Source organism: Physeter macrocephalus, chromosome 18, assembly GCF_002837175.3.
Source record: "Physeter macrocephalus isolate SW-GA chromosome 18, ASM283717v5, whole genome shotgun sequence".
Classification (NCBI taxonomy): domain Eukaryota; kingdom Metazoa; phylum Chordata; class Mammalia; order Artiodactyla; family Physeteridae; genus Physeter; species Physeter macrocephalus.
Window position 1 is genome coordinate 18,616,541 of NC_041231.1, and position 13,476 is coordinate 18,630,016.

At 33.0% G+C, this 13,476-nt stretch overlaps 1 protein-coding gene across 4 annotated transcripts in view; it reads right to left on the reverse strand.

Moving 5' to 3' along the window:
- The window catches only part of CNTN6 (contactin 6), a 152,152-nt gene that overhangs the window by 37,500 nt on the left and 101,176 nt on the right, over nucleotides 1-13,476 (reverse strand). For all 4 annotated transcript variants that reach the window (XM_024123967.1, XM_024123968.1, XM_024123966.1 and 1 more), the window contains one exon: nucleotides 7,112-7,239. In XM_024123967.1, the coding sequence (XP_023979735.1) occupies nucleotides 7,112-7,239 (128 nt within the window). The remainder of the gene's footprint in view (nucleotides 1-7,111; nucleotides 7,240-13,476) is intronic.

The window sequence follows — 13,476 nt, forward strand, 5'->3', positions numbered from 1 at the left end:
AAATAAACCCTGTAGAGAAAACAAACAAACAAGGAAATCAGTGTGATAGAGTCTTTAATTCCCCACCTCTAGTAAGCAAGAAATGGAGGCGTTTTTAATCTTTATTAATTCCTTTTTCCTCTTTGTACATATACTTGCAGTAGGCTAGGTTGTTTTATATCCACTAAAATCTATATGCAGTACTTGATATTTATATTATATTCCACCATAGGCAGAGTATGATTTAAATCCAATGTACAAAGTAACCATGGTCGGTATGTTACAGTTTCTCTGCAGTTACCATTACGCATTTATCTTCCACTTCAATATTTAAATGATTTAGAACAAATATTAAAAGACTACCCTGAACCCCAGAGTAAAAGAAACAAATGAAGAATTGTCTGGAGAAAGTAATTGTCTAAAATTTGAGTTGTCTAAATGAGAAAACAAGTCTAAGTATCATGCAAGGTAACACTGAAAAATTCCCTAGCAAGTAATAATGTAAAATGTAAACACAGATCTTGTATATTAACAAGTAATCAAAACAGAGCCTGACATCTATTTAAAAAGAGCATGCACTGTAGATTCTGCTTAATGAATTAAATATGCCAACTACTCACTTTCAAAGCAGTAATACATAATAGGCAATGACTATTTATGGGATCATATTTATATTTTCTATAAATAGATAGCATTCGCTCAGTCCTCCAACTGTAACTTTATGCTGGGTTGTAGTAAAACATCAGGTTGAAGTGTTCTGTAGTTTTAAAAGGAATGGAATGAGGAAATTTTACTTTGCCTGGCTACAGGACCTAATAGAAAATGTTTTCTTCTGAACATTTATGTTGGGATAACGGTAGATGAAATGAGAAAATAAAATCCAGAAGAGGAGAGTCAGAGTCAAGCAATTCATTTGATTATTTTTCCCCTCTACACCCCCTTGCCCCACTCCTACCCCATTCCTTTTTTTGGCTTGAAAGAATTTGCTAATAACTGTTTCCTTGAGTGTTCAGGATCCACAGACCTAAAACAGAGCTTGCATCGAGGGGTTTTTTTCTTAATGTTGTAATGACACACATTTTTCCCAAAAAAAAGTCACTAGAGCTTGAGTGACCACTATGCTGGTTTAGAAATAGAATGCCCAAGTAACAGAGGAGTCTAATCACTTCTTTTAGCCTCAGACTGGAATCAAGAAAAAAATTACTGAACTTCCAATGCCTAACCCAATACTCAGGGTACAAGTGTATACAAGTTTGGGAAGGAAACTGGAGACAAAGATATTTATAATTCAAGATTTTTTTTTTTTTTTTACTACACAGATTAAACCTACTGTTGGTAAAGTTTTGTTTAGTTTTGTTCATTTTTAATTAAAACAGAAGGTTGATAGCTAGTGATTTAAGTTGAGTGAGAGAAGCCAGATGCCAAAGAGTATATTCTGTATGATTGCATTTGTATGAAATCTACGGCAGAAAAAAATCGTAACAGTACTTGCTTCTAGGACTGGGGTGGGGGTAAGGATTGATTAAGAAGGGGCATGAGGGAAGTTCTATCGGATGATGGTAATGTATCTTGGTAGAGTTAGGGGTTACACAGGTGTATGCATTTGCCAAAATTCAGCAAATGTACACTTAAGACATGTATTTCATTATATATGTAAAGTTTACCTCAAATGATAAAGATATAAACAAATATTGAACTCTATTTAACAAAGGAAAACTGAAGTATTTAGGGGGAAGTACTAATATCTGCGAGTTACTATAGTTTTATTTTCTTTGAACTTTAAACAATGTCATGTAAAAGTGTCTCATGTAAGTATTATTACATAAATTTACTAGAAGGTAAAAAAGAAGGGAAAAAAGAGTTCTGCCACTTAATAACAAGGGACCTTGGCAAGTACTTTCAGACGTCTATGCCTTAATCTCTAATGATCATCTGCTTCAAAGTGTTGTTCGGAGGGTTCAGTGAGATGATACACATAAAGCAGCTATAACAGTGGCTGGAGCAGAGTGTGGATATTTAATAGAGTGTAGTTAATGATAATAATAAAGAATACAACATCAAACAACAAAAACAAACTCTTTAGGATTTCATGCTAGTTAGCAATTGAACTAGTTAATCTAATTTCAAAGTTTCTGCTTTTCATCTCTTTAAGAAGTGGTATGTACTCATCTGTCTGGCCTCTTTATTTGGTATAAAGCACAAGCTATACACCCCCTATTTTTATTAAGAATAAATAAAACAAAGCAAAATTTTAACCAATAATAGGTTCAGTGAAAATTTTCTTGCATAATAAAAAAGTGCAGACTTATAATTCATTAATTATAATTAATATATAACATCCTTTACGTTATATATTGTATAATATATATTTAAAAGAAAAATGGCTGCTTAACATGCCTGGAAATTTCATCTGAGTGATACGTGCTGCATTTTTAAAAGACTATGAACTAAATTGTTATGAAGACTAAAATAATATTGATATTATTGTGTTTGCTTACATGAAAGCTTTTGTTTGTTTTCTCCTTTATACTTGAAGAGATTATGGAATTCAGGTCTCAAGAACTCAGCATTATTTTCAATACTGGAGGGGGAAAGAAAATTTCATTTCTAGACAGTATAAAAATTCACTATATATTTTTTCACCTTAAGAATACTTCCATTAATAATTTTTAAATCAATGACTTCTTTCTATCAAATGTTTTAATTCATTCTTGTAGAAAATTGGAATGTAGAATTAAATATTTGGGGAAAGATATTAGCAGTACTGGGAGACTTCAACCACTACACAAAGATGGATGTATTCCATTGTGTCTTGTCATTTCTGTGAAATTGTATTTTTGGTTTACTCAGTGAAGCTGGGCTTGTGGATGCAGCTGGGCTCAACACCTCAATTCTTTTAAACTGCAGTGTAAAGCCACAAATCCTCCAATTATCTACCTATCTCGATATTTCTCTTAGTAAATGTAGAACCATATTAGTGAACACCCTCATTCTGCTGGAGAAAATGGATAGGCCACTCTCCATGCTGATAAAATAAAGACTTCTATCACAAAGAATAAACAACTAAATGAGTAGCAATAAACTTAATTTGCACATTAGATATGCTTTTCCAAGTTCCGACATTTCAGTTGAAAATAATGCTGAAGCAATGAGGCCTATAATTGGACATCCAAAACTTCTCCAGTGGGGAAACAAAAACAAATGTTGCCTGCAATCAAGATCATTTTTACAGCCTGCTGTTACTCTGCTTTTTAATAATTTTCCAAATGCCAGATCAAATAATTTCCCCTTTTATGTGATTTTCATACACCTCTTAGTGTATGTACACATTGTAATTTTACTAAGTCCCCCAAAATGAAAACATTTAAACTCTCTTTCCTTCCCATTCTCTGTCTGTGCCTATGGAACATGTCCTCAAATTACACTGGGTATCTGCTGGGGCTCTGGTAAGGCTGGTGCTAATTGCACTCCCTGTGTTGAATAGCAAATTGCTTTATCCTGTTGCATAGTGGAGTAGAAATTTCCAACATACAGTGCAGATAACTTCAGAATCCTCTTGACACAGATAAGCCATATCAGCTAAAAACTAAGCTGGAAAATATCTTACTCCTGTAACTATTATCTTTTTACATGTTATCTAACAGCAACATTTTTTGCATGACTGAGGCAAATAAGTAAATTCAAAGAAAGATGATTGTTTTATCAGCTTTACTGAAATTTCTCATTTGCTCCTTACCACCCTATTACCAGAAAGGTCACTGCAAGATTTTGACTTGAGAAATAAAATTATATTTGACTCTATAATGACAATCAGACGAATATCATAGACAAGAAAATGCAAACATACACACACACACAGGTGCACACACACACACATACATACATACACAGAGAAATATTAAATCGTCTTAACAAACAGCCAAATGGCTACACTCTTAATAGTCAAGAAAATGTTTGAATCAATGCATAGTATTATGATTCCTTCTCACATTAAAGCTTCAGATTTGTAGGTTGTAAAATAATAATTTTGGCAGTGATACCTTCAACATTCCCACATGAAAGGGAATTACAGATAGCAGTCTAGTTAAGAAGCTATGCTAATGATAGACTTATCTTAGAACTGTATTTGTGTAAAAATCCCACAGTTTAATAAAGATTATACATTACAGATCAGAATAAAGCAAAGTTTCTAAAGATGCTTTTATCCATACTGTACACATTTTGTGTTTATGTAGTTTTTTTAATGTATGTGTTATTATGTATGTATGTGTTTATTTATATTGCATATGATGGTTACTGTCAATGGCAAAGAAGCAAGAAATCCCCAAATCTCTTTAAAATGGCACGTGGATATTTCATGAAGGTTAAAAATAACAAACACAATTTCCTTCCCATTACTAGATATAAATGAATGAAAGTAACTTGATATTCATGCATATTGACATAAGCCCTTTTTGCATATGTAAATCATCCTCTGGTATTATGCTGAAAATACCAGAACAGTGAGTTCTCTGCATGAAGTCTTTCAGATTTTCATGTATTTTCATACTTGTCCCCCCTTTCAGAGTGTGGGGTTCTCTATCTATTAGAATTGTGTAACTATAAACTGTGAAATTGGGAAAGTGAAAGCATTTACAAGTTTGTTATTTGCCTTTGATGTTCTTTATTGTGAAGTATTCTAACAAGCGTAAACCCTGAAAAATTGAAAACTTTCAGATTTTAGAGCAAGGAAGTCAGGATGGAAATTATCTCTGAGAACTAAGGGGAATCACTCAATCACTCAATCAATAAATATTTCACTCAATCAATAAATATTTATTGAACACATACAGTTCCCAGGACTGTACTAGAATTTGTGATGTCCCTGCCTTCTTTATGCTTCTTTTCTAGAGGAAGTGAGAACTAAGGGGAATGAGGTGAGATCCTTTCACTCAATCAATAAATATTTATTGAACACATACAGTTCCCAGGACTGTACTAGAATTTGTGATGTCCCTGCCTTCTTTATGCTTCTTTTGTAGAGGAAGGGAAATATAGGGAAAAAAAATACACGTAAATAAGTGAATTATATCCTTTGTAAGAAGATTAAATGTGCCACAGAAGAAGAAAGAGTAGAAAAGATAAAGTTGACCAGGAATGTAGATTGAGATAATTTTGTTTCAATAGCTCCAGCAAAAAAACACTAGAAATAAGCAAAAATATATCAGTTTTTTAACTGAGCAATCTTATTTTCTTACTCATAGACAGAGTGGAGTGCCTGAGGATTATGGTGTGTTTTGTGGAATATCCCAAAATACATATCAACTTGATTCTAACTTAAGAATTAGGAACCTATTTAGTAAGAAACATGGCTATGTTTCACCTCTACAATATCCAAATTCCATAATTAGAACTAAGTTAGTAGCTGCTCCTGAGTTTCTCACATTTATGTGAGTCTTCTGCTTTTACTTTTCTTCCATTAATTACTAATTGACAGCATTAAGACAGCATTTAGCTAAAAGCTAAAGAAACATTTGAGGAAAAGAAACTTTCCATTTAGTTCAATCTATTAACTTTTTTTCTTAGTCTCTGGGGTGAAATCATCCCCATCATTGTATTTTAGCAGGAAAATTTTTGGTCCTACTCACCCATCACCAGTATTCTACCAAAACTTTCTTTGAGAAACTATGTTTCCACTACTGATGTCTTCATCCTTAAAATTTCATATTTTAACTCCTCCTGGATTTCTCCATACCTGTAAGAACTAAGTGCAATGCCTTTTTATCCTCTACCATATTTTAATCTTCTGCTGTAATAAAAATGAGTGCATACCACCTGTAGTTTCTTAATTTGAAATAAGGTAATCTCCTCTGTTTCTTTCCTTAATGGACATGTTAGTTCTTCAAACATAAAGCATTCACACTCTTCAGTACATGAGTATTGCCAAAACTTTGCTGGAGAAATTCCCTATTATTAAATATAGCTACAGCATGTTCCTTGAAACATTAAGTCCAGACCTGTCTTAAAAACCTGATGACAATACAATCTTAAAGAAGTGAAGTTTTTCAAAATATGCTACACTGGTTGAATTTTGATACAAGTTCTGTCATTTACATTTCCCCTGAGTGTTTCAGACAATTGTTGGCATAATGTAATAGGCTTGAGGTAAAGTTGGAAGAAATATCTTCCAGGGATAAAGATGAGTGTTTATTTTCCTTGAGACATTTTAAAGGATAGTTGAAGTATAGCAGCTAACTACTTTTTATTGTATTTATTCATTTTTAATAGAAATGATGATAAAGCATCAATTGCTGAATTTAATCATTTGGGCTTAAGTAGCTGCTCAAACTCGTCTTTCAAGACAGTCATTTTTGTCATCCAGGAGGCAATAAAATGATAAAAGTGACCTGGCTCCCCCTAAACAGACTAGTTTTGTGAGCTGAGGTTCAATAAAGTAAAGTAGCAAAGATGGGGAATAGATGCATCTAATGCTAATTATGTCCCTTGGTGATATATGTAGTTACATTTGGATTGATACTAGTTTAAAAGTCTCAGGACTAAGATATGCACTTTTACCATGTGAAGTTGTATGAGCGTATGTGTTTACTGTGATGGGAATCTAATAATAACTCAAATGGACACTAATGTTTTAATTTTTTTTTCTTTGCAAAGAATTGCTTATTAAGGTGAATGTAAGAGAGTCTGCATTTCACTAGTTATGTACTTAGAGTTATAGAAATAAATGAACTGATCATGCACTTGGCAGCCTTAAATCCTGGTAAAAATTTTACACAAAATGAGTTTCTGAAGGAAACTTCACAAAAAAAATACTACCCACTGACGTCAACAAAATGTCCATGGCTTCCTCACACTGAGGCATCTGTGGAAATCCAAAATTTTTAGTTCAAGTTTTAGTTTTGTCTAATTACCCGCTGGACAGCTTTTCAACTGCCAAGGTATTCACATCTACCATGTTATTCCACTGGCAAAGTGAGCATGCTATTAATGAATATGGGAACACAACTCTTAAATAAAATGTGAAATCAGACATTTCACGTATACAATATGATACAGGGTTGACACTGTGATAGAGGTCATGATATGCATACATATCTCCAATGTTCATCAAGCACAAATGAAGATAGTAAAATACCTTTTACAACTAGGCTGCCAGTGTTCTTGGCAACACCAAACTGATTTGTAGCTATGCAAGTGTATGATCCGGCATCCGACCTGGTAACGTTATGTATCTTGAGGCCGCCATCCTTCAGGATAAACACTCTAAAAAGAAAATGTATAACTAACATAAGTAAGACTCTTTAAAACTGGTAAGTCTTAACCACCTATTTTCATTCTAAAGCGTTACTGAAATCATGGGTGCATTTGTTAATATGAATGTATTCCTTTCCTATTATCCTGCTTTTAATTGTGAGCTAACTGTGAATCCACATATTAGAATAAATGATATTTGCTTTTATTCTGACACAGTACTGATAATTATTTTGCTATAACTTGAATTATCATTGCTGATTTCAATGCACATTAAAAATCAAATGAGTGCTTGGTGCTACAATGCCCATTTGCTTGATTAATAACAAACACAACTAGTTACTATGCATTTTGAAAAATCAACTTTGGTGAAAACCAAACTTGGCGTTAGAGAAACGCAAGCCAATTTTCACATTGTTTACTCTGTGGCTTTATAGACCAGTTTTTACTTATGACTTTCAGCTACCAAACAGCAGGGTTTTCAACCATGACAATATTTGCTTGTGCTAGTGAGTTGAAGGAACCATCCATGGGGTTCCATAGCCAGAGGGCTCAGGCCATCTTGTTATGTGGCCTGTCCCATTAAAAAGAGGAAGAGAGAAGTAAAAAGATTGAAGGCTTCAAGAATCAGACTGAATTAAATATTCCTAAGATACATGTATTCATATAGTACGCAATGGAGAGAGAGCTATTTAAGAAGTTCCAATCTTTCAAAAAATGATTCGTATGAAATTTTCTCTGAAACTCAGAAATAGTCAAAAGCAAACGTCAGAACACTGTCATAATCAAGGGAACCCGTAAGATTGGTTTCTTGACAAAATCATCATCAAATGTTTTAGTAAGGAGACAAAAATTGAAAAACCAAACAAAACCAAACCATATGCCTGATTTTATGTCTTATAAATTTAATTAATGACTTTTTAAAAACACAGCTGTAAAAACACTAGTGGGTAGTCAGAGTTGCCGGAAAATAAGCAGTGAAAACTCATTTGTAATGACAATGGTTTTAAAGGAATGAAAGGAAAGAGAGTTGGCATGCATGTCACATCCATTAACAATAACAAAACAGTATTTCTTTCATTGCAAACATATCATTGTTTCTAATATGTGTATTACAGGAAATGTAGCTAATATAATTAATTACCCAATTTGAAACACAGAGAACATCAGCCAACTACAATTTGTATGAAACCAGCTTATGATGTTGGGTTTATTATCGGTGACAAGTTCCATATTCTGTTGTCAAGGGAGTGGAAGGGGCCACATCTGGGTTTAGAATGTTCCATGGCACATAATCAGATTTCTTTTAAGTCCTTTTCTTGGAGTATTCCCCAACAGTGAACATTTGACATCTTATTTAATTTCTGAAATGTCTAGATTTCTTGATCCCAGTATATACTAACAATCGAATCATACCGCTATTGACACAGTAACAAAGCTATTCCAGTATGCAGCAAACTTCTGGGCAAAAACAATTCTTCACCTGATTCAATTAGAAGAGGTCGATGTGAGAAACATTTGGGTACATCACTTACCTCTAGAATTTAGGAATAACTAAGAATTTTAAGCAACACAGAAACATTAAATTTTGGCAAAAAAAATTTTAAATGTTAAAGAAATATGTATCTGCTGATAGCTAAAGGCCATGAGACAAACTTCCCAGCTAGTAATGCCAATGTTTATATGTCATAATTTTTCACTTAGCTTTCAGAAAAGGACAGTTCATATAAACTGTGGTTTAATATTACCCGAAGTCCACCACCCTTTTCAGGCTCATTGTGTATGTTCAGTAATGTTTGTTAAATTGAACTGAAATCGTCATCATTGAAACTGATTATTTCTTTTGAAATCTTAGTCAATCAATTGACATTTCTCAAGCTTCAGGTAATAAGAAGACAAAGACTAGGAAAAGTTAAAATCTGCTCAAGATTAAGCAGCTAATAAGCATCAAAGAATGAATTGAAAATTATAACTGAGTATCTCTAGTGCTCATGCTCTTTCCAGAACCATCATCACTTTGTGTCACTTGTAGTAAATAATTCTGCATGTTGACTGTGACGTTCAAGAAATATCTGCTGAGTCATCATTAGAGGCCCTTAAGATGGTCTTAGGTGTTTGCTCCTCAAAATGTGGTCTCATCCCAGACCTACTGAATCAAACTTTACATTTTAACATGATTTTCAGTAATTAGTATGCACAATAAAGTTTGAGAACATTGCTCAGTTCATTATAAATCAAACTTTAGTCTGTAGAGATTATGTCTAAGCAAGAAACCATTTTGTTTTCATAGATCAATATGCAAAAATGTGCAAAAGAATAAAAAATCTTAGATTTAAATGTTTTATGAAAATAACCAAACTAGTAACCAAACCAATGTATCATTTATTAAAACTAGATGATTAAAAATGTAATTCTCCCTAGTGTCCTAGGATATAGAAAGCCAGACATTTAACTATAATTAAAGATTTTATAACATAATAAATGGTATGAATATTTCAACTTACTATTTTTTCATTAATAAGATATGTTAAAATATAGTAAGAAAACTTAATCTTCAACAGTGTAGATGGTGTCAGACTATCTAATCATAGCCCTAAATTTTTGCCGAATAATTAAACAAAAACTATTAAAGAAAAGTGAGAATTTCCAGTTCTCTCACATATCAAACCACGGCTTAGTAGAAATTATTTTTTTTTAAAAAAAGAAATAACACCCAATTAACATCAAACTGTATTAAGAAAACTGAGCAATTGACATTTTCAGGTAGGGAAGGATGCACATGTAAAAATTTACTGGAACATTTTAATTGATAGTTTTGGTAACATTCATAGAGAAAGATAAAGACTGACTTTTTCTATCCTTCTTTTGAAATATTCTAAAAGATATTTTAAAATAGTACCTGGAGGGTTCGAAAGGATATATTAATAAAGTACATTAAAATATTGTCTTTATTCATACAAGACTCTCTGGTATTTAAAAACAAAACACAGCCACAAGTATAGATGTGCTCGGCTAACTGAAAAACTGAGAAAACACTCTGGTGATAAAAAATGGAAATTTGCATAAATCATTAGCAAACAGAATATAAGTTACAGAGAAGAAAGCAAAAGACAGTGAAGTGATTGGTTACATATGGTTACATATAATACAGATATATATTTAAATTAGCACTTAATGCTGAGATTACACTGCTAATAGACAATAGATCATAAAAGCATATATGAAAATATCTGGTACCATGGAATATGGTAAGGCTTCTAAAAATTTAATAGCAATTTTAATGCCTGATTGGAAATAGAACAATGCTAAACTTTTTTTCCTTCTAAATTTATTCAGCAAATATTTATTAAATACCTATATGTTCCAGGCACTATGTTAGATATTACAATAGGTATGTAAGAAATAGAGAATGTTAGTATCGAGGATATTCTTTTTCACGACTAAACTCATTGGTCAAAACACAAGCAGGTTGTGAACTATTATTGTAAGCTGACTCTGCACAAGTCCTCTACTAAGTGTATAATAAATGTCAATTCACTGACTTACCAAGTAAAGCTCTGGGCTTACTATTGTTATCATTCCCGTTTTACAAGTCAGGAAAGTGAGGCATGGAAAGAAGTGGGTACCTTAAGGTACACACTCGGTAGTGTAGCCCCAAGATTCCAACCATGCCTTTCTCTTTACACCAGGAAGCACTTATTTTAAGAAGGGCTCTTTCAGTTCAAGTTTACAAAGTATAATTTACTAATAATATAGTTACTTAGAGTACAAATTTGAGCACATACATACATATATATAAAATTGTATTTGCATAGAATGATCTTTAATATGGAGGTTTATAATCTGACCTTCAGGGAATCCAGTAACTCCCCAAAATGTGATGGAACATTTGTGTGTGTGCATATATGCACATTTCCTCAGAGTTCTAAGCGTTTGTGAAATCTTAAAGGGGAGTTCGATCTACCCTACTAGAGGAGAGAGTTTTAACCATAAACATGAGGTAATAATGATGGCAATATTAACACTAAGGATTATTTTTCTTCTTCTGTTACACTGTCCTATGCAATAATGTAGTAGAGTTATTAGCAAACGTGGAGTTTGGGGTCAACTGCTTGTGACTGAATCTGAGCCTTAATTTTTAATATTTGTATTACTGGGTCCAAGTTACTCAACTGTGCAAGAGTCTTCAGCTTTCTCATCTGTAACTTGGGGATATTAATATTGCCTGTGTCACTGAATCATGAGGAGTAAATGATATAAACTGTTTAAAATGCTCAGCCCTGTCTATGCCCTACTCCTGGTTAGCCATCAATAAGTAGGTTTTTAATGAAACATTTTCTCATTCTGCCAAAGAATGTAAGCACTTCTGTAACTCCATGAGCAGTAACAACAGGGAAAGAAGGAAGTGTTTTGTCACAATTCAGTTTGAACAAAGGGACCTGAGAGGTATATGCCAGGCTTTTTGAAAGGAGGCTAATGCCAGAAGATTTTTCCCAGCATTACGTTTCACTGCCTAAGACCCTTCGCTGAATTCATGCCACTTCGTGTCTGTACTTGTGGAGTTAGTCTTTCCGATCTGCATTGCTCTCATTTTTATTTTAGAAATGGAAATAGGGTTGTCACAAGAATTGAATTAATTAAATGCTAGCTATTAATCTTATTCTTTGCTGATACTAGTTTTTGGTCTTTGCTCTTCTCCATGACTCGGACCAGCATTTTCGATTCTCGCTTTGATTCTTACTCCTGCCTGATGTCTTAAAAAACACTTTCATCTGACTGGACTCAGCAGTATGTTTTGTGGCTTTAACTACAATATGGTTATCAGTCCTTGGTGTTACCAGGTTCTAATACTTGACTTACGGTGTATGTATGTTTGCTCTTTAACTCTTCCTCTATAATCATTTCACAGTTAAGTGGTAACACTGTTCCTCTCTGGTGTCTATTCTCAAATATCCACTTAATTAGAATATTTCACCTGTTCACACAATTAAATAGAAAAATTTCCCCCAAATTACCAAAGCTTAGTATTCTATTCAGATGATTAAATCACAAGTTAAGGCATTGCATTTAAAATGTTACATAATAATTAGAATTTAAAGACACTTACACGTATAGATATATTATGACCATTCAACAATAGAAAAATTAATAGTTAGCATTTGTAATGTATCACGCTATTCTTCTAATTGCATTTGGGCATTAAAAAGGTGGAAATTCAGAACTACAAGCTGTGTCTGACAGTCAAGTGACATTGGGAGATTTTATAGTCACATTAGAAAACAGAAAATGTAGAAAACTGAGCCACCAACATATGTAAACATTTCAAGGTTGACTGATAAGTTGAAGGCAGACTATGTAGTGTGATTGAACATCCAACGTTTCAATCTTCCCACTGTCAGGGAACGTTAGTAGCATAAAGCGAAAACAAAAGTAATGGATGCCTTAACTAGTTGCCTTCTACTTTCATACCCTTTGCCTTCTACTTGATGAGCAATTGTGAATAAAACATCAGGAAGATAGGCTACGACATCAAGTGAACTCATAGGAGTCTTTTACCTGGAACATGTGTGTCAAATTTTGTGTCATTCTAAGAAATTAGTCTAAAGACTAATGTCGAATGTTTTTACCCTTGCTTTCCTAAGTTGTACATGATACCAATTCATTACAGTCTTCATAAATACAATAGATATTAGCATTCACATCTAGTTTATCACTACAACTAATCTATGTCCAAATTTTGATTTACCTACATATAGAAAAAACAGATCTATATTATGTGGACCCCATATGAATAGCAAATGAGGAAGGCTCTGATTTTGTTTGTTTAGTTATTGACCATAGCCTATCACAAAATTTGAGGACATAGAAGATTAGCAATAGCTAAATTTCTTAAACTCAGAGAAATTAGGACATTGGACAACTACAATTTCATTATTGCTGAAACTAGAGCAATACTTCTATTTTTATAGTTAGATTATTAACTGGAGTATTGCTTCCACTTCTGTCTGAAGATAATACTGTAGACCATGAAATTTTAATTGACAGTTTAATTTTACTGATATCTAGAAAATGTAAAATAGATTGGATTAAAATGAGTTAGATAAGAAGTAGGAAAGTATGTATAAATTTTGGCTCTGCACAATTTAGGTTTTAGGTAAAATGTCCCACTGGAATCCATTTGATTTTTTATTTTTTTTTAACATCTTTATTGGAATATAATTGCCTTACAATGGTGTGTTAGTTTCTGCT